Source organism: Colletotrichum fructicola, assembly GCF_000319635.2.
Source record: "Colletotrichum fructicola Nara gc5 chromosome Unknown KSG_Nara_v1_contig05, whole genome shotgun sequence".
Classification (NCBI taxonomy): Eukaryota; Fungi; Ascomycota; class Sordariomycetes; order Glomerellales; family Glomerellaceae; genus Colletotrichum; species Colletotrichum fructicola.
In genome coordinates this window covers 4895703-4919853 of record NW_027094055.1, presented here as the reverse complement: position 1 = coordinate 4919853, position 24151 = coordinate 4895703, and the positions used below count along the sequence as shown (strand labels likewise).

Sequence of the window (24151 nt, the reverse complement as noted above, 5' to 3'; positions counted from 1 at the left end):
ACCTTAATGTGTGTTACCCTCTCTGCTCAGTGCTGACGGTGTTACGAATCACAGTCGTGTGCCCGCATCTGCACCTCGATGGGGTATGTCGTCAATCAAGCTTCCTCATGGACGGAGCGCTCGACGCGCGGGATGACGACGATCGCACGTAAGCTCTTGATGAAGCTTATCCATTGTCGGGGTTAAAATTGAAGATTTCTGGTCCTCGTAGGGCAGACGATGACGCCGAGGTCCATGTCCACGTCACCGGCCTGCCATCTGAAGACTTGGGGGAGGGGAAATGAGCGGATCGCGAGAAGAAGGTTAGATCTAGGCACCGACCGGTCGGCACACAAAATGCAGGACCCGTTCGTCGTCACGATAGCCTCAACAAGCATCGTCTCCACGTGGTCATCATCCACTTTGCACTATTAGCGCTCAACCGGATTGGGCACAGATCTTTGGTATATCCGACTCTTACGCCGTGGTAGTAGCCACCCAAGTCTGGGCAATCTAAATAGAAAGTCTTCTGGTATCTCGCCTCCACGTCTTCCAAACGCCATGACAACTTGCCATGTTCCTCAAGCAATTGTATCATGAGCCGCTCTCAAATCGGCGACCAGGCTATTTCATTCCTCCTACGCCGTCCCATAGTCTTCCCTCTCCATATGACGCTCCTAGAATACTCCCCAGCTTTCGTGGCCGCGGGAGTTGAGCGTTTCTTTGTCGTGATAACCAACCACCCCCTGTTTCCAATGCTTTCCTTTCTACCCGGTACCTCACTCTAATCCGAGGAGCTTCTTTGAGTTTTCATACACAATCCAAGTGATGCTCAAGGCGGGAGCAACCTTGAGAAGATTGGGAGTGAGGCCCTTGTACATGCCTCGCATGCCTTCGTTCTTCAACGTCTTGTGTGCGACGTCCCATATGCCCGTGTAAGTGGCGGGGTGCATTACCGTGCCTTGCGTCTGGAGACGGGTGCGCAGCACGTTCAGTGGGTACACCACCGATGCACCAAAGGCTCCGCTGGTGGCTCCGATAAGCCCAGTCATGATGTTTCCTGGCTTGACATCTTCCTCATGGATGCCTCGGTACTTTGACATGTACCTCTTGTACGAAGTCTTGAGGAATTCAAATGTGCCCATGTCAATGGCACTGTAAGGGAACATGCCCATCAGGCCCATAGTGACACCGCGGTACGCACTACGCATTCCACCCGCTTGCCACATCTTCTTGGCGGTATCAAGAACGAGTGCATTGCCGGTGAGGCCGCCTTGGACTGTTGATGTTTGGAGGCGGAACTTTAACGTGTCAAGCGGATACACACAGAATCTGGGAGAGCCTGCAGTTAGTAAACAAAGCCGGATATAACAATGAAACAGTGACAGCGACAAAAGCCAGCACCAATGGGATGGAAACATTTGAGTTGGCAGGGATCGAGCAGCAACAATCGCGATCGAAACGGGCTAGACTTACTGGGCAACCATGCCGGCAACACCACCCGAAACAAATTTCGAGCATCCGTTGATCTGCTTGGGGTCGTTGTGGCCCTCGAGCTTAGCGAGAGTACGCTTCGCGGCCTCATAGGATCCGAATTTGATGGCGCTCTCGGGCATGATTTTGATGACGTTGAGTCCATTGCCTTGACTCGGTCAGTAAATGCATCGGGCAAACAAGCTTCAACGGCGATACCCTGGGCCGAGAGATGACTCGGACGCCGGCAGCATCGCCGCGACTGACAAATTTCGTACCTGCAAAAAGACTCCGAATGCCGCCCGCCTTCCACAGATCTTTGACGGCATCTCCAAAGGGGCGGACGGCATTGCGAAGAGCATCTACTGGTCGCCCTTGCTTCAAGGCGGTGGCAGCAGTCTCGGTGGTGGCTCGCGTGTTGACCAGCAGGTACACCTTGAGACGATCGAGAGGGGCGGTGGCAGTTCGCGAAAGTCCTCCGGCGACGGCACCCGCGATGAAATAACCTGGATCAGGAGCGAAGTCAGTCAGTCTCTTGGTCTTGCGTTCAGCAGTTGCATCGCAGCTGGAGCCTTGCTCGGAGCCAGTGACCGGTTTCGCTTGGGAGGTGCCGACGCCGGGGAGTTTTCGAATGGTCGCGAGGCCGGTATACTGTTCGTCTGCGGCCTTGGCGCCGGCCTGGAGGACCGCCGCCGCCGCCATGTCGACGTCCACGCTGTCGGTGATGGTCGGGTGTTTTGATGTCGGTATTGACGGTATTGTCGCGGTAGGGTCTCTGAAGCTGCTTGGTGAAGTCTGCTGTGCTGGTTTTGATGAGGTAGGAATTTTCGAAATGTCAGGATTGTCCTCTTGAGAGGGCACCATCGGGCCATCCGTGTCGGTGAGGGGCTCGGCCGGAGTCTCACGATCCGAAGGTGATGCGATCCTCAAAATGGATCCAAAGAGGGTTTGCAGAAGGAAGCCGGTCGTACCTAAGCCTTCAAGTGTCTCCTCCGACACCATCGAATCACCCTCAGCCGTGAGAGTGACAATGGAAGAATAAAAGTCCAGCACTGCCTTGAGCGGCGCATGGGCATTCTGCGTTGGCATAAACAGGAGGAAGTCCCTATCGGAGATGCCTTATTAGTGAATTGCTCCTCTGCCAATTTTGCACAGATGGGGTCTGGAGGGGACCACGATGTACGGCGTGTCGGCGAAGCGTCCTGAGATCTCGGTCTCCACCCTCACCGAACTACACCGAAAACATCACAACCCCTGAGGCCCCGCCATCACATGGGACCAAATTTCGGTCATTTCCAGCCCATCATCTCTGACACGAAAAGGAGAATCCTTGAGGCAAGGGGAATCAGGCTCACCTCCATTCCTCGAAGCTGATGAAGCCGTCGTTGTTCATGTCGATGTCTCCGAAGAAGGCACTGAGCTTGCGCATCGGCACAACCAGCCCGGCCCGCCTGAAGGCCTCCTGCAGCTCCGTCTTGTCCAGCCGTCCATTGTTATCCTTGTCTATTGACTGGAACAATATCATGAGCTGCCTCTCGGTCTGCTCGACGAAAGTGCGGAACTCTGGCATCAACACCCATTAGCAGCTCTCCTCGACCCCCAAGACAGGGGAACCCAGCCAACGAGCTCCAGCCTCAGCTCAAAACTCCCGTTCGCAGCTCACCTTCGTATTGAATCTTGCCGTCGGCGTTGGTGTCGACAACGGTCATGATCCGCCGCAACATGTCCTCCGCATTCTTCATAGCTGCAGCGCGACATCAGTACCATCCCACACGGGAGCGTCGGACAAAGAAAGATGCTGACGGTGATCGATCCTGTTCAGGCCCTTTTGCAGCCCCTTGAAGTCGAGGTAGCCGGTGCCCTGGACGTCCAATTGCTTCCAGAGCTCCTCCACGCGCTTATCGCGCTGGTTCTGCGATTCTTCCATGTCCATCTCGAGCTCGGCAACCCATTCTGTCACGCCCATGGCAGCAGCGGCATCAGGGCGCAGGGCAGTAGAGTCGGGGCTTCGGTTTCGACGCGGGAGTCATGGGGCGACGACTAGTGTTATCGGTAAGGTAAGTCGCTCGCGGGGGGTTCGGTATGTATGTTTTGTCTCATTCAGACATGGCGGGTTGGGAAAGGTGTTGTCGCGACACTTGCATGCTGCAAGTCACAAGGACTGACGTAGGAGGGATCGTGAGGTGCGGCGTCGACCAAGAAAAAGTAGAACCCGCTCCCGCCTGCCGCAAGTGGTTCGCGCAGAAGCCACAGCGTCAAAAGCTCGGCAACATGGGGGGCTTCAGAGGGTGCCGGGGTCCCACAGGCGAGACAAACGAGGCAATCAGCTGCCGCCAATTAGCAGTCCTGCCGGAGCTTTCAGTGCTCCAAAGCTTCTGTGGCTGCCCTGTCCAGTGACAGCGGCTTCCTCTATTCCCGTCTGCCCGTCCCGCGGCACATTCCATCTTATCGTTATCGGATGACGCGCACCGCCACACTACCTATAGACGTAGGAACTGCCACAACCTCTTAGTGTTCACCAGCCTCGCAGCCATTCTCTAACTTCAACCCTCAGCCTTGCATTCCTCCGTTCCAACCGGGCACCTCTGTCAACCGGCTGTACGGTGCAATTGAGACGCAAATCATGACATAGGGCTCGAATCGATACTGCTCCAGGTCGTCATGGCTGCCAACTACTGGGAGTCGACCCAGCGTCGCTTCTGGCTCTTCTCGAAAGACGACCTCGGTGCGGTGCGACAGAAGCTGGAAGACGACAATGCCGACCTCGTCCAGATGTTCTCCCTCCCGCAGCAGCGGCACCTAGGCGTCTACTTCAACCAACGTTTGTTCCCTCCCGCGTTTTTTCGCCGAGACTGTTTCGCTCACTCAAACCACAGAGGTTAATCGCCTCGGTAAACGAATGGTTGTCCGTCAACAGGCCATGGCCACCGCCCAGGTCTACATCAAGCGCTTCTACACAAAGGTCGAAATCCGCCGAACGAACCCATACCTCGTCGTAGCGACCGCCCTCTACCTGGCTTGTAAGATGGAGGAGTGCCCACAGCACATTCGTTTGATTGTCAGCGAGGCGCGCTCGTTGTGGCCTGACTTCCTCGGACTCGACACCTCGAAACTCGGCGAGTGCGAGTTCTTCATGATATCCGAGATGAGCTCCCAGCTCATCGTCTACCAACCATACCGCACACTCAATAACTACCAGCAAGAGCTGGCTTTGACCCAGGATGACGTTGCGCTGGGCTGGTCCATCATCAACGACCACTACATGACAGACCTTCCTCTTCTGTATCCACCGCACACTATTGCCTTGACTGCAATCCTTCTCGTGTTGGTCCTCAGGCCGTCGTCCAGCATGTCAGGGTCGAACCAGCCAACGGCGGCGGGCATTGCTGCTGCGAGTGCGGCCCTAGCCCAGGCCCAAGGCAGGGCTCCTGGACTGCCTCCGACCCCAGGCACCCCGAACTCCGCGGACAAGGAGAAGCAGCCGGATCTTAGGTTTGGCCGGGTGCAGCGTTATGGTGCCTGGTTAGCTGAGAGTAGTGTCGACATCACCGCCATGGTTGACTGCACGCAGGAGCTCATTTCTTTCTACGAATGTCAAGAGCAATACAACGACAAGCTCACTCGCGAGCAGATCAATCGCTTCGTCAAAGCACGGGGGCTTGACAAGTGAAGCGAGCACAGCCTCAGAGTTGTCCATACAACCAATCGTACGATACTCAAGCAGGAATGTTACTTGTAAGCATCGCGGTAGCTACGTCGACACAGATAATATTGTTGTATGGCTTTGCCAGGTGAAGTCAGATGACCTGTTAGGATGAAGGATGCCGCGTCTGTCCTGCAGCTGCGAATCATGAGTTCGCAAAGCTAGCTAGTCGATCCAGACCAGTAGGTTCAAAGCGAACAGCATCCGAAATTCGAGGCGCAATGGGTGCAACACGGGTCATGCAGAAGGCGGAATTAACGATTTGAACGAGACAACGAGGAATGAATAACAGACGTATAGTCGTACTACACAACGCCCCCCAATGCCATCGCCTGGCACTCTCATGATCTAGTTCTGGTCTATCCATTGAAGCTCCAGTGCAAGGGCGCAAAAGAACATTCGGACAACCGCATCGGCTGTGATTTGTTTCTCCACTCATCGACGACAGTTGCTCAGAAACAAGAGCTGGCTCAAACGAGCTTCGATCAGCTATCTAAATCTCCAAGCCTTCACCTCCTTTGAGAGGTTGCGAGGTTGCCTAAGCAGGATGGGGATATCAACATCATTCGCCGAAGCGGCACTGGCGCTCTTCTTCGCCATTCCATACTTCGTTTGGGTCGTTGCGGTCCCGGCAGCTACAGTAGCTTATCTCTCACGTCGGCGCGGCGCCGAATCATCCCAAGTCTATCCCTCTGAAGGCGACAAGACGTTAGAGAAGTCTAAGTCGCAGGTGGCCGATGACCCGGACGCCCCGGTCTCCGTGAACTACTTCCCCTCCCGCGAATGCAACTACGCCTGCGGGTTCTGCTTCCACACCAACACCTCAGGCTATATCCTCCCCTTGGATGAGGCCAAGCGCGGCCTGCGTCTCTTCAAGGAGGCCGGCATGCGCAAACTCAACATCGCCGGCGGGGAGCCCTTCCTGCACCCAAAGTTCCTAGGAGAGCTTCTCCGGTACTGCAAAGAGGATCTAGACCTCGAGAGCGTGAGCATCGTCAGCAACGGAAGCAAGATCCAGGAGAAGTTCCTCCGTGAGCACGGGCGGTACCTGGACATCCTCGCCATCTCGTGCGACTCGTTCGTCCGGGAGACGAACAAGGCGATCGGGCGCGGGGAGAACGGCCAGGCGGACGGAGACCACGTGGCGCAGGTCTTCCGCATCGCGGAGTGGTGCCGGGAGTACGGCATCATGTTCAAGCTCAACACGGTCGTCAACATCTACAACTTGGACGAGGACATGGCGGCGCAGATTGCGGAGCTGGCGCCGTTCCGTTGGAAGGTGTTCCAGTGCCTGATCATCGAGGGCGAGAACGAGGACGACACGCGGGTGCGCGACGGGCGGAAGTTTCTCATCTCCGAGGAGCAGTGGAGGACCTTCTGCGACAGGCATAAACACCTGCCGTGCTACGTGCCGGAGGATAACCAGACGATGGCCGGGAGCTACCTTCTCCTGGACGAGCGTCTGCGCTTCCTCGACAAGGGCGACGGGCCGGTGAAGAAGAGCGATTCTTTGCTGGATGTCGGGGTGAAGAGGGCCATGCAGCAGGTTGCGTGGGATAAGAGCGCTCTTGACAAAAGAGGTGGGGTTTACGAGTGGCGGAAACCGCAGAACGTGGATGGCGATGGAGGTTGCGGTGGTGGGGATAAGAAGGAACTGGAGTGGTAGGGCTGGGATGTTGTAATTCTGCTCGGCAGTCATCAAGACCAGCCGAGACTACTTCAAGAATTTGGGAAGATGGGAGACGGGTTGATTGTGTTGGTTTCACTGGGCGTTGATCTGGAGTTCAAAATGCTGCAAAGTCTTCATGCCCTTCATCTGGCGCAGAACCAAGCTTGTCTTGGCCAAGAGCACATTCTGAGGGTTTGTATTGGAGGCAACGGCTTAGGTAAATCTCAGGGGACAAGATGATGGATGTCGGCATTGTGGTAGGGAATGAGGTGGATCGTGGCAGCGATCGTGGCCATGTCACGGGGCGGAGGCGCAGTAGCCCGGCGCCGTCATCAACGCACAAGCCTCACCACCGTCCCAGAGAGACTGTGGTTGATTGAAGCAGAGCAATCACTTTCTGATAATTGAACGGACCCCAGGCTCATGTTGGGATTCATTAATGCAGGTAGGGAGGGTGCGAGACAAAGACTGGTTCAAGGAGGATATTTGGGTCTCGTCTCTTCATATTCGCTCCCGCTGACCATAAGTCAACTTACTGTAAACAAGTCTGTGGGCATTCTTTGGGTTTCCAACAGCCGCTAAATAACTGCGCACTATGGCACCTTTTTGATTCCATATCTCTAATCACATCTGTGCCAACATCATAATTTCCTTCATTCACAAAGTGTTGGATATCGGTGACCCTCGAAGCCAAGGCGGTATCAATTACCTTCCAACTGTCCAGACGACAACCAACAGCTTACCCCTGGCCTCCAGCCACCCCTCTCTGTTGGTTCGGCCGGCCATACCCAACCAACCAAAAAATGAACAACTGTTCATTTCGACAACTTCCTCTCTTTCAGCTCGCGTTCAAATCTTTCGCGCGACCCTTAAACTTATAGCAGATGCAAGCTAGTTCCCTACCAACATCGTTAGCCTCATTTCTTGACACCTTCCATACCTATCTTGCTCCGAATTCTCGAACATGTCCCAGTCTTTTGAATACTCGCACGACGCTACCGTCAAAGCCATCACATCCTTTTACGAATTCATGGTACGCTTGCATGGAGAAGAGGCGGCGCTAATGGAATATCCACCCCCAACCGGCTGGCCGCAAATCACGTACGAATCTTTCGCCGGCCTGGGTAAGACGAAGGAGGTCATTGATCTCTTGAGGCACATTCCTTATTTCGTTATCGACCCATGCATCCTAAAGTCAACTAGGCCAAGAGATTATATCGACAGCCAGTTCTGTGAGGAAATCAAGAAATGGCCTGCTCTCGAGCCCGCCGAGCTGGACAACGAAGAGGGTAGACTTCCGGGTTACATCGTGAGCCTTGCATCAGCTTGGGAGGAGCAGGTTGGATGGACTCTCCTAATTGACACCAAGCGTGGAGTTGTAATACTGTGGAAGAACGACGGTGATCTTCCCGGTTGGGCCTGGGATTGGGATGCGGATATGTACGATGTGGATGCAGACCAATACGGGCCTGAGGGATGGAAATGCATGCCGACCTACCGCATCGAGACCTTCTTCGAATTTCGCAAGGAGCAGTACAGAATCATGAACTGGACGCCGGATCTTCTTCGGGGCGACGCATGTCAGCCGAACGACAATGACAACCCCTCCGAGGACGACTTGAGGAGGAGACAGATAATGAGAGATGCTGGATGGCCAGGCACCGATGGAGACGGTACTGGATGGGACAGGGAGAAAGCAGAGAAGGACCTCGAAGGATACGAGGAAGAGATAAGGTCGTTGCGAAGACAGAACTCAACCTAAATCTTGATCGTCAAGAAGAGATGTAGTGAAGAAAAATTCGCTTGCGGGCACATCATTAAAGCCCATGCTCGCTCACTCTTTACGAGCGCTTTTAGTTCTTCCTCAGCTCGCAAAGAACTTTTCCAGACATACCCCTCAGGGCATGGCAGCAATGCTACATACTCCTCTTGATCACATACGATTAACAGGCAAAGCCGCGCCTCGTGGTAAGCTTTGAAATCTGATGCCCCCTATCTCGCCTACACTGGCAGTGGCAGAGTGACCTCATGTTCGTGTCTTCCTTCACGATTATCCGCATCCGACCCAATGTACGGAGAGCGCTTCTGGAAGCCCTATCAGAGAGGCGCTGTGGCTCATGCAGGACAAGAGGCTCTTGATATTAAGGATACACTAGCCAAGCGGGCCGCCCATGACAGCCGGTGGGATGCCCCATTGATGTGCTTCTTAATCAACCACTTTGAACTTAGCCTAGTGCGCCTCGCTGGGGAATTTTCTTAGGTCAACGAGCTGTCACTCAGAGGCGCGTACTTCATTGAAGCCCATTCGCCTACGTCTTCAAGGGTGCGCTCCAGCCCCGGCTGCTCTTGAAACGGAACGATAGACGTCAAATGAACATGTCGGCGGCTTGCGTGATGACAGGACCAACCGGCATTTTCAGGTACAGGTGATGATTGCATGGCAGTCAATTAGGAGGCCGGCAGTCAGAGTCGTATGGAGTGGTGTTCTCACTACATAACCAAGAAACACCACTGAGATGCCAGGTCAGCGTCCTTCTGGTCTCTCATCCTCTCCTGTGCCGGTCAAGCCATTGGCTATCCATTCATTTCCATCCTTTACAGTCTTTTCCATTCCAACCTCACATCAAGATGAGGTCTTCCACCCTCCTTAGCTTAGCCGCTACCATCTCCAGCGCGTCCGCTCATTACTTCTTCCCCCACCTCATCGTCAACGGCAACTTCACTGGCTACAACGAATATGTCCGCGAGAATACCCAGGGCTACATGCCCCTGAAAAACGGATACGACAGCACAGACCTCCGCTGCCGGACTGACTCCATGCAGTATGCAAGCAAGACCGGCGTCTACAAGGTGAAGGCCGGCGATGAGGTTGGGTTCGGCCTCAACTTCGGCGGGCGGATCCAGCACCCCGGCCCGATGCAGGCATACCTTTCCAAAGCTCCGGGCGACGTGCGAGAGTACGACGGCTCCGGCGACTGGTTCAAGATCTTCGAGCTGGGCCCCAAGACATTCTCCAGCGAGGGCATCCAGTGGGGTGCCTATGACGTCGGCAACTTCACCTTCAAGTTGCCCGAAGCGACTCCAGCAGGACAGTATCTCCTCCGTATTGAACATATCGGCGTCCACGGAGCGGGAGATTTTGGTGGGGCTGAGTTCTACTTCAACTGCGCGCAGATCGAGGTCGAGAATGCGAGCGGCGCCTCCGGAGTGCCGGGGCCGTTGGTCAAGATCCCCGGCTTGTACACCGGCCACGAGCCTGGTATCGAATTCTACATGTACCGCCCGTGGATTGTGAACTACACCATGCCCGGCCCTGCCGTGTGGCCGCAGCCCCTTGCGGCGAACGTCACGGCTGATGGTGTCAGCATTGCCCCGACTGCTACTCCTTGGACTCTCCCGGCAATCACCTCGACTCTTGAGGCGGGAAATACGGTGCCTGCAGCGACGACGACTCTCGCCTCCAACTCTACGTCTCTTGAACAGCCCGTTGGAGGACTTGTCTCTTCAACGTTGAGTGGAAGTGTTCAGACGGCTGAAGCGGTTTTGCTACCGTCCACGACATCAACCTCGAGCTCGGCGATCGTCTCCGCAACCAGCACCTCCAGAAAGTCGCGATGCGCTCCACGAAGCACGGTGATTCAGACTGTCTACGTTACTGCAAATGTGTAGGAGACCCGGAGTGTCATACTACACCCGGAACTCGATCTTCTCCTTCCACAGTGTAACTTTCCATGAAAACGTGCGATTAGCCCTCAGAGAATGCCAAAAGTTATAAGCCTGAAAGAACCACAGAGTGCATGTCCCGTCATCTTCGCCCGTGAGTTTCAACGTTCCCCTTCTAGCGGTGGGATACCGCACCACCGCCAATGCGCACGGCACATCCGGAGATCTTTTTGTGGCTACTGAAGTATGACCGAAACCTAGTCTGGAAGTTTATTCAGAAGGTTCACGACACTTTTGAGCTGCTTTACGTGATGACTTAAATTCGACGAACACCTCCCTTACAAGGCCCGTCATCTCAATCCTTCCTCTGTCACTTCCAATCACAATGTGGTTATCATCCCTATTCAGAGGCCCGCCCATTCCCCGTGCAGTATTGCCCATACTCTTTACACTTTCATTCATAAGCATCTCGTTGATAATAATGAAAATGCGATCGAACACCAGTCTCAACTTCACGAGTAAAATCCTCCGAGGCAAGGACGAGATACCAAACCAAGTGCACTTTGTCTGGGCACTCTACGACATTGACTCTGAGCTTGAATTCGCCTTCGAACAATACCTATCGATGTACTCAGCCTGGTTCTATCTGAAACCACACACCATATATCTCCATACAAACGCCAAGGAAGCTCAAATCGACCGCGCTCGCAACGGATCCTCCGGAAAGTGGGCTGCGCGAATATTCTCGATGCCCGGTCTTCAAGTGAAATGGATGGACGCCCCGCGTAAGACGAATAAAGGAGTCAAATTGGCATATAAAGAGCATATTTCAGACTTTATGAGAGTCAAAGCCGTCCATGAATATGGCGGTGTGTACATTGATTTCGACGTACAGGTGTTACGGGATGTGGCTGCGCTGCGCAAGAGCAGATTCACGGCTGTCGGGGGGCGACAGATAGACCAAAACTTGAATAGCGGCACATTCATGTCGAAAAAGGGTGCCAAGATGACGAAGCTATGGATGGAAAATATGCACAAGGTCTACAACGGCGGGTGGACAACACACAGCAATTGGTGCCTGACCAGAGTTGCGGAGAGTCTGGTTCGCGAACCAGGCGAGGTGCTCATCCTGGACAGTAAAGCTTTTGCGCCAGTTGGTTGGAACCCGGAGGACGCGATTGAGTTATTTGGGCTACACAACGAGACTCTGGAGCTCGACATGGACGCCGGATTAACAGCGTCAGCGGATGATGGAGAAGTCAAAATTGACTGGACTCCCATCAAGTCATCGTGGCCCCTGGATTGGACAGCAACTTATTTCTTACATGCTTTCACGCCAGATTGGAACGTCATTCCTGTAGAACGGTTTCATGGAGTCACGCCACACTATGTTCTAAGTCGTCAGAGCAACTACGCATTAGCGACATATCCTGTTGTGAAGCATATGTACATCAATGGTCTCGTGACAATGGAGGATGGGGAGTATTAGGCGGGGCAACGGTCAGGCAGAGTCATAGCATGTTTGAGGGGTAGCATCTTGATAAGTATATATACATAAAGCAGGCATGAAAAATGAGATGGTCTTGGTGCTCAAGTCTTACCAAGGAATAGTCCCATTTCTACTCGAAAATGTCGCTGACACCCCACTTCTCTTCTCCAACGTAGCCATCTCTACAATTCTCCTAGCGCCCAGCTCGGGCGAGGCAGCCCCATGACTTGCCAAGATCTCTTCGCCCATAGATGCTGTCATCTTGGTGTCGACCAATCCTGGGCAGACAGCATTCGCAACTCCTCCAACATCTTTCAGTACCTTAGCATAGCCGACAGTCAACATGTTGACCGCGGCCTTGCTGGCATCGTACGGATTGAATGCGAGGTCTTGGAACGCCAAGGTGGTGTCTAGCGCTGCGCCCATCGATCCCTTGGTAGAGCTGACGAAGACGATCCGCGGGAATTCGGACTTGCGAAGAAGCGATAAGAGTTTTTCGGTCAAAACCGCAGTGCCGACGACGTTTGTGGCGAAAGTGGATGTCCACTGCTCGCGGACGGAGAGGCTGTGCCTCACGTCAAAGTGTACAGCGGCGTTGTTGACCAAAACATCGAGCTTGCCAAATGTTTCTGAAATGTAGGCGGCAGCAGCAAGTATGTCTGCGTCAACCGTGAGATCGAGTTGTACAGCTGACGCGAGCAGACCACGAGACTTCAGTGAATCAGCTACATCTTGACCGGTAGCAAGGCTCCGAGAACCAATGACGACATGGTAGTGGTGGTCCGCCGCTAAGATTTCGGCAACGGCACGGCCAATCCCGCCATTGGCTCCTGTAATAAGAGCAACTGTTGGATATTCCATGGTGTTGAGTATTGCGATGAAATGTTTGGGGAAAGCTTTTGGGAGATCTTGGTTTGGTATGTTTTGTTCTTCTTCTCTTCACTCTCAATTATATATACTATCCTAAATGACTCACGATGATATTGTCTCTGTGAAGGACGACTCATCATGATGATGTTTCGTAAAGGGCGGGAAGAGATAAGAGATTTGTGATGGATTCGTTATTCGAGGCGGTAAGTTGGCTCACCTGAGCTTCATTGGCTTAAGAGATAGGAGTTATCCCCGGGCTAAAGGCAGCAACTCAACGAAAGCTACGTCCCCCAGCCGAGCTCAGCAACATCCGTCACTAGAGAACTACCTCTTCTAAAACTCAGTCATGCTAACGCAGCACCCTAGACTCCTTCGCAGCTGAAACTGCAGTCAATGTTTCAGAGAGGCCCCGGATGCCGTCGCCGGCGAGATAGAAGCCGGCGCCGTGCGGGGCCATGCGGGGCCGCGACTCCGGGAATAAGCGGAGCGGCCCAAGTATGAGTGATTTGCGGATGATCTAAGTATTCTACCTGATGATGAGCTTTGGCATCAAAATCTATCCAAGTCAGAAGAAGTGTCTAAGGGAAAACAGCAGATTCGAGAAAGCTGAACACAGCCCGATTTTCTGTGTCAAGCCAGGAGGTGCTCACCCCGCGCTTGGTGCGTCATGACTTATCAACCCAGCGACGGCTTCAGCTTTCAGACCGAGGCACTACGCATGCAGACCGACGTCGATGGAGCTCTTCGGCAATTCAGGTTATTGTCTGAGCAGGTTGAAAACGGGACTTTGATCATGAGAAGCTACTGCGTTATGATGAACATAGGCAAGTCCGGTCCTTGACCAATGTCTTGGTCTGTCTCAGCCTGCAATGAACATAAAGGCTTCAGAGTCTCATCCCGATTCATATAAATCAACTACTAAAGGAAAGCCAATTTACACTCCGTCCGGATCCCCAGGCTCAATGACCTAAGCTCCAGCCGTCTGTCAAGCCTCTCGCCGCCACCAAACACCCAAAGTATATCCCCCTCGGCTCCATCAACATGAGAACTCATCCTGAGCTCTTGATTGGTGGCTTAAGTCCACCAAATAAGTAGCTAGCCAAGTATGTCACGCCTAGCACTTGATCTTCGAGCCTTTCTGCGGCGTGAACCCAGCTACTTGGCAGCAGTTCTCCTGGACTCCTTTGCCGCTACCCGGGCTTGCACCATGGTAGACATCCCACTTATACGCGTTGCAGTTGTGGAACTTTTCGTTCGTAGAGCCTGCGGTGTTCGGGTGAGGCCTGGTCCTTCCTCTCGGCACCATCCCGCGCAGGGGAGGAAGACCCAAGCTGGGTCCGATGAGGAGGAAGAAGAGGATGACACTCCAGAGTCTAAGCATTTTGATGATATGTTCCGTTGAGAATATGATAGTTTCAGCAGTAGATCGTCTAGATGATGGTAGTGCTTCTGCTTGTATGCCATCACAACTTGCGGAAAATGCAACTACCTTCTCTCTTATACCTGACTTGACTTCCATCATCGCCCGCAACGAGTGAGGCCTGCGTAAGCCAAAGGATAACTTCACTGATTTCCGAGGTATTTTTCCTCTAGACAAAAGCATGGCTTGCGTGTTCATATCGTTGAGTTCAGCATAGCGCCAAAAGGAAGCCATCTCCGTCGGCGCAAACGTGACTCGCGCGGGGCGTCCACCGAAAGAATTCCAACGAAGCCATCGCCGGCCAGGCCACGGCTGGGTGGACGTCGCTATGATAGGGTCACAAATACCCGCCGCTCCAGAGTATTGGGTTCGCGCGCTGCATCCCGCGTTTAACCAGCGCGGGGTCGTAGTCTGGCGCTAGCGAAACTGCCGACGATGGAATCATGCTTGCTGCCCGAATGGGATTGTTGGAGTTTCCCAGCTTGTCCAGGGTCCACGGACAAGACTTCTTGATGCGCTTGATGGAAATTTGTTGTTGAGCTATGGGGGAAAGGCATCCGTGTAGAGTTGTCAACCACAACCAATCAGATGGTTGGTCCCTTAAATATACTTCACGACGGGCCCGTCGCGAGGGGTAGAGTTATGCAAGATGCAATATTGACAGAAGGTTTTCGGGGTGGGGGAAAGAGCGCTTCTTTACACTTGAATGGCATAAACTTATCTATATACTCTGTAGCTTCCTATTATCGTGTCTACGCGGCTCCTTCAAAGTATCCGGTCCCGTCCACCGGCTCCTTATTCTGCGCTAACCCGGCTGGACCTGCGGACTAGTCCGCGATATCCCCAGCACACGATATCCCGCGCGGAGGTTAGGGACACAATTGCAGTAGGCTCGGAAACCTAGAGGACCCCTGGTGGTTGACTTGCGAGATAAGGCCACAAGTCCGCAAGTTAATCCTGTTGGGAGAGTTGACTCCGCTTTCCAAGCTCTCGCGCCGCGTTGGTGCGTCTGGCGGCTGAGTATGATGAAGGATCTCCAATCAACAGCGACCGCATCGGTAGAAAGTCAGCCTGAACGACTTCCACTCAACGCTTACAGATATCCTCATGGCTGATTGGGCTCTCACAGCTGACCTTCAGCTCTCCTCCAGGAAATACGAAAATTCTGGCAAAGTTTCCGTCTTCTTCCTGTCTGAATTCCAGAAATTGTGAGAGCAAAGTGGTATAGTTGTGACACTTCATTTCAAAGACCACATATTTCTCTGCTATGAGCTCTCTGAGCCGAGCTCATGAAGTGCACAACGCTGCGGATACCGTCATGCCACTCATTCACGACCATTCCACCTCAGAAGCCCCGGGTGATGCTGAAGAGAACCTCACTTCGTCCACTTGCACGAAGACTCAAAATGGAGACCATGCACACAGGCAATGTCACTTCCGGGCCGCATCCGCAGGTTTCACCTCCTTCGCATCATCCCTTCTCATCTTCCCCTTGGTCAGCGGCTGGTTAAGCCTCGAGCGTCCTGGACACGAGTCCATCTTTGAGCGGAATCTGGTACGTTGGTTTTGCCGTGAACTCGAGCCCTCTTGGAACTCTAACAACTTTAGACCTGGGCCCCGCTAGTCTCAGCGGTTCGCTGGTCAGAACCAGACGCATTACTAGTCCTGCTCTTCCTCGCTCTATATGCCGTCTCGACATTTTCATTCCGCAGCGCCAGATGCCACGATCCCTGGCAAGACGTGATTATTGCGGTATTCCTCAGTTCCGACTTCTTCGTTGTCGTAACGGTGGTAGTCCTGAAAGGGCAGTGGGCAGATATATTTGACGGTCTTTTGATAGTTGTCCCTCCGCTTATACCCCTGGGAATTTGGTTCAGTATAGCAATTCACATGTTCAGTCGCCAAACCGCATGGATTTGTCGGGAGTCTCGGGACCAGGAGCTTTGACTTCCACCGTTGAGCATAATATACTGTGTAGCCTTCCAAAAGAATCCTGAATACTGTAGCTGTTTTCATACTGTGTCTTGAAACCCTCCCCAAAGAAACATCAACATAACTGCAGAGTTGCAAAGCGTGCTCTCCTACACCAATATGCCACCAGACCCTGATCGACAGTCCCACACAACTTGAACCCCCGGACCGAAAGCTCCATGAACGGGCCGTGGAATGGAGAGGTCCCTTGGTCCCTCGGTCCCTCCAGACGAGCCTTCCCTTCCGTCCGGGCGATGAGACACCAGATCTCTCGACCAAGACACGGCATTACAAGAAACCTACCCTAGCAATCCTCCCGGCCTACCACACCACATTCCTCTCCACGTGGGGGACGCGCAAAGGGTCTCCAGCTCAACTCAGCCGCATCTTTGATGACTCTAATCTAAGTACTCTAACAAAATCTAAACAACTCTTGATACGCACGCAACCTCTAGCCAACGAAACACAACCCCGATCTAAATGCCAACGCCCAAAATGTCTATCCAATCTAGCTTCACTCCCTCGTCCACGCCGCCAAAACCCCATCCACGATCTCCTCCCCTTTAGTCACCCCAACCTCATGCCCCGCCTTCAGCACCAACACCTCCACCGCGTCCTCCCCCAACACCCTCCGCGCATCCCACACCGTCTCCCCAGGCACCACAATCTCATCACGCTCCCCAAGCACGAACAACACCCTCCCCTTCCTCAACCCGGCCCCGGCCACATCCCCCTCCTCCCTCCTTGCCTCCAACACCTTCGCCAGCACCCGCCACTCCTCGTCCGCCCGGTCATACACCGGCGCCTCCCGTATAGTCGACACATAACTCCCCACAAACCCCTCGTGCGCCGCCAGCTGCCACCCCACAACCTCCCCGATCCGCCCCCCGCCCACAAGCCGCAGCTCATCCCACCCGGCCTCCTCCACGCCGTCCACGGCCTCCGCCTCCGGCACATCCCCCGCCCCCGCCCTCTTCGCCGGCGCCAGCCGCCGCCCGACAACCCACCTCCTGAAACCCTCCGGCAGCAGCGGCGAGTTGTACAGGAACCGGCTGCGCCAGCCCACGTGTGCCGCCGAGCGAATCAGCCCCCCCGGCGCGACCAGCGTCAGGCTGCGCACGAGGTGCGGGCTGCTCGCCGCGAACGCCGCCGCGACGGCGCCGCCCAAAGAGTACCCCAGCAGGTGGAACGCGTCGTCGCCCGTCCACCCGCGCAGCGGCGACGACGCCAGCGCCAGGAGGATCTGCGTCGTGTACAGCCGCGAGTCGTACGGCAGATCCGTCGGCGCGTCAGAGTACCCCCTCCCAAAGAAGTCTGCCCATCCAACATTCAGCACATGTTTCTGAAAAGAAAAGGGCGAGCAACTCACCAAAGGTCATCACCCTCCACCCCCGTCTCACAAACTCCCCCGCCACGCCCCCGAGCGCCAGACACGGCGTCCCGATCCCGTGCAGCAGCAGCACCCTCTCCGTCGCGTCCTCGGGCCCCCACTCGTACACCCGCAGGTTCCCGTACGACGTGTCCACGTCCCGCGCGCCCGGGAACACGTCCGGCGGGTACGGCAGCTCGTCCCGCGCCAGCGTCGACAGCCGCGGCAGCACCGTCCACCGCGGCGACCGCGCCGTCTTGCGCCGGTCGCGCCCCGGCGACGGCGTGATGACCGTCCTGGACGCCGCCGGGCTCCGGATGAGCAGCGTCGCCGCCGCCACGGCCGCCGCGAAGCCCGCCAGCCCGAGGCCCAGGTGCGGGAGGTCTGGGCCTCCGCCCCCGAGGAGCCTGTCTCGCATGTTTCTTGGTGTTGTTGTTGCGGGCGGGAGCTTTAGTGTGTCGCTAGTGCCCGTCTACGAAGTGGGAAATGCAAGGCTGGGAGACAGAGAATGTTGCGGAAGAATGTTCACGGGAGGACGTCAAGGTTGCGGTTGCGGTTGCGCCGGTGTGGGACGGTCGGGCCCCGTCGCCGCACGGAGGTGCGGGATGATGGGACCCCGCCCTAAACCCCCCAACCTCGGTAGTCTACGGTGCATCTTTCTGTAGAGGTACCCTGAGCTCCCTGACTCGACATCAAAGACCCCGGCATGACTAAATGAACTCGATATTGCCGAATCCTAAAGGGCTTACGCAGCGCTCGATTGACTATCGCACGGGTTTGCAAGAGTAAACAAAAGGGAAAACACGGAAACAGCTCAAGATATCGCAACGGGTCGGTCGCTCCCTAGTCTCGTCGGCGTCGCCGCCCAGGAAGCGCAGCGCAGCGCAGCGTGGCCCCTCCTCCGCTGCGCCCAAGAACGTGACGTCGTTCGGACCTGGGGCGCCCCTTGCAGGCCCGAACCCGTCTCACTCGCACGAAAGAAGAGGGACGACCGCCGATTTAGATTTCAGGAGGGGCGGACGATGCGCCAGACTCGGAACGATAATGCAGGCCCTCAGAGATCTGCCGGGCAGGTGCAGTAAAGACAATATGCAAATGAAGAAAAGTAGCGCTGTCGTGTGAGTCGCAGTCGGCGGCAGGTTCGTTCGGCGTTCCGAAGATAGCAACAGAAAACCCCCCAAAGCAGATGCGAACCAAGGCGACACCGCCCTCGAACTGCCTGCATCGTGCCGGGGCTGCATCGGATGGAAGCGGAGCGGGAGCGTTGGGTGTTGGTGCTGGTGCTGGCGAGCCGGTGATGGGCAGAGCAGACACACATGGGCTGGGCTCGCCCTTCCCAAGTTCCCTCCATCTCTCTCTGTCTCTCAGCAGCCCACCAGCCAGTCGAACTGCGAGAAAGACATGCTGGTGCCGGTGCACTGTGCAGCTGGCAGGTTGCCCCACCACACAAGCGTGGCATGGCTGCTGCCACATGCACCAGCTTAAGGTAAGTTGCTTGCTGCCGGCATGCCAGATGCGTCGTCGGGTGGTTTGTGTGTGGTTCTGGGGCTTGTTCGCCGGTCGCCTGGGCGGGCTTCTTCTGGCGGCGCCGAACAAATCGTCCGCATTCCTCTGCTTCTTTGCTTCTTCCTCGTTGGTACAGTAGCATCTAAGCTACGCTCTTCGGCAACCGCCGCTCCACGCAGCTGCGCCCAGCTGTCTAACAGAACCAGTCCCTCGTACTGTAGCTTCTCCAACTATCCGTACCTCTAGCTCCTCAGCTGTTGTCTTGGTCATGACTCTTGTACACCACATGGACAGATGAGGGGAGGGGAGGACAGGCGAGCAACGGTGAGAGCGGCGGGATGGTCGAAGCTTCCCCCCCCCCAGACCGACGGCAGACACAGACGCAGAACCCGGGGGTTTGACACTGGGAAAGATGTTGGTGAGACAGCAAATCCCCATCCCACGAACCGCCGCAGCAGGCGATGCGCAAAATCTCGCTGGTCTTGGATCCATTGATCCAAGTCTGGTCCAACCTTGAAGCCAAAATGGCGGTGTGGCAGTGGGAAAACCAACCACAGCACATCTTCCCCCGCGACCTTGTTGGGTGCCGCTGCCACGCATGTGGCTTTCGTCCTCTCGGATTCCCTGCCACCCCTTTCCCTTCCCTGGGCCCTGATGCATGCAAATGGGCAGACAATGCTCCGTCCTCCAACGAGAACAATGACCCACGACAGATCTTCGTGGGGTGAGGCCTGTCTCGTGCCGCCGCGCAGAAAGTAACGATGACATTCGAACCTCCGGCTTGCCTGCCGTTCAGTCGTACCGACACTCAATGAACCGCCCCCAACGCCGACTTGCACACGGCACGCTGGTAGTTTCACGCGGGCGTCCGTACTGCATGTAGCGGCAAGGTTGGTTGGTGGATGGTGGATGACGGGCACGGTCGACAAGCTAGAAGGCTGGGCCTGCCTCCAGAGGCTGGAAACAAAAGAAGGTTAGGTTACCCGACGTTGTCATCGTTTGCTTCTCCCACCTCCCCAAGAGAAGCTTGGGTGCTTGTAGGTGTAGGGCGGCGAGAGGGGATTGGACGCTTCGCCCATCAGGATGTGAACTGTGTGATAACGCAGTTCGAACTCAATGGCAGTCGACAACGACCATCCCCACACCTCCAACTTTCTTTTCCCAGCGTCCAGGCCCTGTCCGATGAGAGAGCTGATTCGCTGTGGTGGTATTGTCCTGCTGCAGGCTGCCAGGCATTGGGCTGTGAAGGCTCCGCTCCTTCGCAAGACATGGCCCGGGCAGAATCAACACCAAGGATAGAGCGTCAATCCAACCTCGATCGAGGAACACCAGCCCTGAATAGCACTGGACGGGACCGGTCTTGCCTGCTGCTGGAAGGGTCCTCCGCCTACCCAGGCACGAGGATGACAGAATCCAGGAACCTTTTGAGCCCTGGTCAACCGCTGGTTAGTTAGTAGTGATTGGCGAGCACTGTACTGTGTCACCGATTAGCACCAACCTCCCTCCGTCCTAGGCGCCAAAAGCGCGGGAGCCATTGACGAATTACCCCGCGGAAATGGAAACGGAGAGGCAACGGAAGAGACGCCTCGTTACGTCGCATGGGCAAGTCCCATGTTTGTAGCGGACGCCTGATACCGAACACAAAGTGTAGACGATAGATTGAGGCGGGAGAACAAGCACGCACCACGCAAGGCGAAGACGGCGGCGGCGACGGGACGGGTGAGACGGAGACTGTGACGGCAGAGGCGAGCGCCGTGCGTGGGGTGACGAGGCGAACCGCCTGCGCAGGCAGGCTGGAGCATGGGAATGTTCGCCCCCCTTTCGTCACCTGGAATCCCCTCCCTGCCCTGACGAGATCCATAGTGGGAGATCACGAAGGCATCGTCAGGTGTCTCAAGATGGTTTCCCGTCCTCATGCCCCAGCCGTGCCTGCCCTGCCTTGCCCTGCCCGATTGCCATCTTGGCAGATTGGCCTCTCTCCGCAGCGCAGGGGCATCCAGCAAGCAAGCCAGCCAGCCAGGGATTTTCACAGCCCTCGATAATTGACGAGGAGCGAGAGGGGGAACAGGGACTCCAGGGAGGGAGATGCTGTGCCACAGTGGGAGAGACAGCCAATTGCGCAGATTCCAGGGTCTGCCCCGGGTGGCTACTGGCATGGTCGCGCAGGAGGCCCGTCCGCTTCATGCAGCCTTCGATGCGATGGAAGACACGGGTGCCGCAGCAAATCCCACGCTGGACGGTTGTTGGAATGGGACGTTCCCTGGAGAGCAGATTTGGTCTAGAAGACGTTGGCGCCGAGGGTGGAAAGATTCCCAGAGTGGAAGCCGCCGTCGACAACCGGAACATTAGGTTGATGCGTGAGGCATGGCATGTCGAGGTTAACTGTATCTTTTGGATTGCATGTCTATCGAATCTTGCTTGCATCAGCGCATCGGTCGGCAGTCGAGTGCCAATCCGGTTGCTCGGCCATGTGCCGTCTCCATGCCCATGATGTATGCCGTGAGATGGAAAGTCGCAAGAATGGACAGAAGCGAAGCATGGATCGATAGGAAGTCCATCATGGCATGTTTATCAGTTAGCCACTGACGGATGATGCTGGGGTGAGGAGGGGGAGGGGCAGGCGGAGAGCGGGCGCCGGCCAGGTGCGAGTGACGATATGACGGGGCGGCAGGAAACCTTCAGTGAGATCTGCGTGTGAATGATGAGTGAGTTGAGGGTGAGTGAGAGAGCTGGTGACGACCGTGTGGTGTGAGAGAGGGACAGAGAGGTGTGCGGTGTGAGAGTGTGTGTGCGACATGGCGACGGTTGCCCCGCTGTTAGTGCTGTCTGTGGCCAGACCCAGAGAGCTTCGAAGGCAGGAGGAGGTGGAGGTGGGTGAGATTCGGTACGTACCGCGATCGAGGGCGACTTCGACTTCGACTTCCTCGTCGGGCGGGTCGCAGGTGCAGCAGGTGCAGGGCAGGTGCAGGTGCAGTGGAGGTGCATGTGGCAAGCGCACACTGTGAGGCTACTTGCCTGATGCCTAAGGAGTCAGGCCCACCTCACACACCACACACAACACGACAGTGACAGGGCAGGCCGCAACAGCCAGTCGGGACCAGGGCCTTGTCGCTTGAAGCAAGCGTGCCAGCCGCCAGTGTCCGCCACGTTTCCGAATCCAGGCCGCTGGCCAAGGACCGGGTCATTTCTCAGGTTTTTCCCTTCCATCTCTCTCTCTCTCTCTCTCTCTCTCTCTCTGTTATTATTGTCTGCCCTTCCCAACTGCAAACTGCACCGTCGGACCAGGGTCTAGCCACCAGTCATAGCGGCACCCGATCCCCACCCAGTGCCTGGCTGTCAGTGGCTCACAGCCCCCCTCCCTTCACTGCCTCGTTGTTCGTTATGCAGCCCCGGGCTCTAACCACCTGCAGCACAGCAGAGCAGCAGCAGGAGGGAAGCAGGAGAAGAAGCAGCAGCAGCAGCGGCAGCAGTAGCAGCAGGCACACACATGTATACGTACCCAATGAGAGCCACAGTGTGTGCAACGGTGGGCTGATACAGACAGTGTCGATTCGCTTTCGTTGGGCGAGCCGTGGCTGGATTGGCACCCTGCGCTACCGCTCTTTTTACCGCTGCCGCTGCCGCTGCCGCTGCCGCTGCGCTGTTCCAAGTGCAGACTGTTCATTCATGAACTGTGCCATCTGCCCACTTTGCACACGCAGTCATCAGCCACCAGCGGGATGCCCTGTGCTTGTGCCAATGTTTTGCTTCCCAAGTTGCCAAGTTCCCTCGTCCGTCATCTTTCGTCCCCAAATGTTGGGATTCGATTCGACCGACCGGGGGTCACCCAGGTGAGAGGGTCGGGAAGGGTTTCAACTGAACCAGCACACACTGTGAGCGGACGACATGAAGCCAGCCGAGTATGAGGTCCTTGGGGGGAGACTCCAGCCAGCATGGAATGGGAAACACTAGGCTGCGTTTCTCGTGTTTCCAAACATCAGACTGCGCCAGCTTAATGCCCCTGGGGTCACAGTGGCCGCAGTTGACTTCTAGTGTATCAAGGACCAGCGGCCTTTGGCCTTTTGGGGCACTCGAGTTCGAGAACGAATGTGCGCTGCGCTGTGCTGCCCTGCGAGCACGAAGCAGAGCATCTGCAGCGCTTCCCTCACAGCACAGCACAGCACAGCACTGCGGAACCATCAGCATCGAACAAGTTTGCTGAACTCTGACTGGCAGGCCCAGCTCTGGAACAACAACAAAGCCCGTCCGGGGTTGGGTTCTCTGGCGTCCCACCTCAGACGTGGAATCCGGACGACGTCGGAGGGTCTCTGGCGTTCTGCTCTTCCACGCTGGGCTGACTGTCGCCTCCAGCCAGATCGTCGCCGGCTGCATGGCACGATGAGAAAAGAAAGGGACGCCGAAGCGGAAGAGCGAAGACTGGACGAGGGCAAGACATCCGTTGGTCGGACCACACATAGGGCCGAGAGCAAAAGGCGCATGGTCAGTTGATCTCGAAGGAGAGACATGTCGCTGGGAACACACACACCACCAGCCCGCGCTGAGGTGACGGGCGGGACAAGGAAGGCGAGGAAGGCTGCACCGCGGGCACTGCCAGTGGGAGGGGAAGCACGCCCAGAAGAGACGAGACGGCGCGGACAAGGACGGGACCGGCGAATGGAGTGCGGACAGTGGGAGGGAGAGAGGACTCGAGGAGGAATACCCCAAAAGAGGCGCTGCGCCTTCAGCGCCTGGTCTTTCATCTCCCGCTCTCCGTCCACCGTCTCGTACGGCACATTAGCATCCCCATCGCGCTGGCTCCCATGGGGTTCTGGAATGACTGGTGTGGGCAGCCAATTTCTCCAGTGGCCGCAAGCGGTAAACTGTACGGTACCGAACTGGAAGAAGGTAAACAACAAGACGAGCACCACCAAGCACAACCTAAGCACAAGCACAAAAACAAGCAGGCGGGCGGGCGGGCGGCTGGCTCTCGGTTCACAAGTCGTGGCGAGACATGGACACACTACCCACGTACTAAGTGGCTAAGGCAGGCACTGTGAAGT

The 24151-nt window shown here is 55.9% G+C and overlaps 8 protein-coding genes across 8 annotated transcripts; 5 read left to right on the top strand and 3 right to left on the bottom strand.

Annotated features, from left to right (window-relative positions):
* Positions 1 to 758: 758 nt before the first annotated feature.
* On the bottom strand, positions 759 to 3418 carry SAL1 (Calcium-binding mitochondrial carrier SAL1; the record flags this gene model as incomplete). The annotated part of the gene is made up of 7 exons (XM_032021151.1): positions 759 to 1311; positions 1456 to 1621; positions 1731 to 1958; positions 2424 to 2557; positions 2808 to 3015; positions 3116 to 3196; positions 3256 to 3418. 7 exons carry the CDS (start codon positions 3416 to 3418, stop codon positions 759 to 761), a joined length of 1533 nt encoding a protein of 510 aa, XP_031881899.1.
* Positions 3419 to 4113: 695 nt separating this feature from the next.
* On the top strand, positions 4114 to 5122 carry SSN8 (RNA polymerase II holoenzyme cyclin-like subunit; the record flags this gene model as incomplete). The annotated part of the gene is made up of 2 exons (XM_032021150.1): positions 4114 to 4273; positions 4329 to 5122. 2 exons carry the CDS (start codon positions 4114 to 4116, stop codon positions 5120 to 5122), a joined length of 954 nt encoding a protein of 317 aa, XP_031881898.1.
* Positions 5123 to 5702: 580 nt separating this feature from the next.
* Positions 5703 to 6821, top strand: rsad2 (Radical S-adenosyl methionine domain-containing protein 2; the record flags this gene model as incomplete). The annotated part of the gene is made up of 1 exon (XM_032021149.1): positions 5703 to 6821. One exon carries the CDS (start codon positions 5703 to 5705, stop codon positions 6819 to 6821), a length of 1119 nt encoding a protein of 372 aa, XP_031881799.1.
* A 967-nt stretch (positions 6822 to 7788) lies between these two features.
* CGGC5_v010112 (uncharacterized protein) lies at positions 7789 to 8586 on the top strand (the record flags this gene model as incomplete). The annotated part of the gene is made up of 1 exon (XM_032021148.1): positions 7789 to 8586. The coding sequence occupies one exon, from the start codon at positions 7789 to 7791 to the stop codon at positions 8584 to 8586; it is 798 nt and encodes a 265-aa protein (XP_031881798.1).
* An 866-nt stretch (positions 8587 to 9452) lies between these two features.
* Positions 9453 to 10493, top strand: eglD-15 (putative endo-beta-1,4-glucanase D; the record flags this gene model as incomplete). Its single annotated transcript, XM_032021147.1, has 1 exon — positions 9453 to 10493. The coding sequence occupies one exon, from the start codon at positions 9453 to 9455 to the stop codon at positions 10491 to 10493; it is 1041 nt and encodes a 346-aa protein (XP_031881797.1).
* Positions 10494 to 10974: 481 nt separating this feature from the next.
* CGGC5_v010110 (uncharacterized protein) lies at positions 10975 to 11976 on the top strand (the record flags this gene model as incomplete). Its single annotated transcript, XM_066152266.1, has 2 exons — positions 10975 to 11272; positions 11339 to 11976. The coding sequence occupies 2 exons, from the start codon at positions 10975 to 10977 to the stop codon at positions 11974 to 11976; spliced, it is 936 nt and encodes a 311-aa protein (XP_066008467.1).
* A 108-nt stretch (positions 11977 to 12084) lies between these two features.
* CGGC5_v010109 (Short-chain dehydrogenase/reductase ATR10) lies at positions 12085 to 12837 on the bottom strand (the record flags this gene model as incomplete). Its single annotated transcript, XM_032021145.1, has 1 exon — positions 12085 to 12837. The coding sequence occupies one exon, from the start codon at positions 12835 to 12837 to the stop codon at positions 12085 to 12087; it is 753 nt and encodes a 250-aa protein (XP_031881897.1).
* A 3914-nt stretch (positions 12838 to 16751) lies between these two features.
* Positions 16752 to 18024, bottom strand: CGGC5_v010108 (Serine hydrolase-like protein; the record flags this gene model as incomplete). The annotated part of the gene is made up of 2 exons (XM_032021142.2): positions 16752 to 17551; positions 17607 to 18024. 2 exons carry the CDS (start codon positions 18022 to 18024, stop codon positions 16752 to 16754), a joined length of 1218 nt encoding a protein of 405 aa, XP_031881717.2.
* Between the last annotated feature and the right edge of the window lie 6127 nt (positions 18025 to 24151).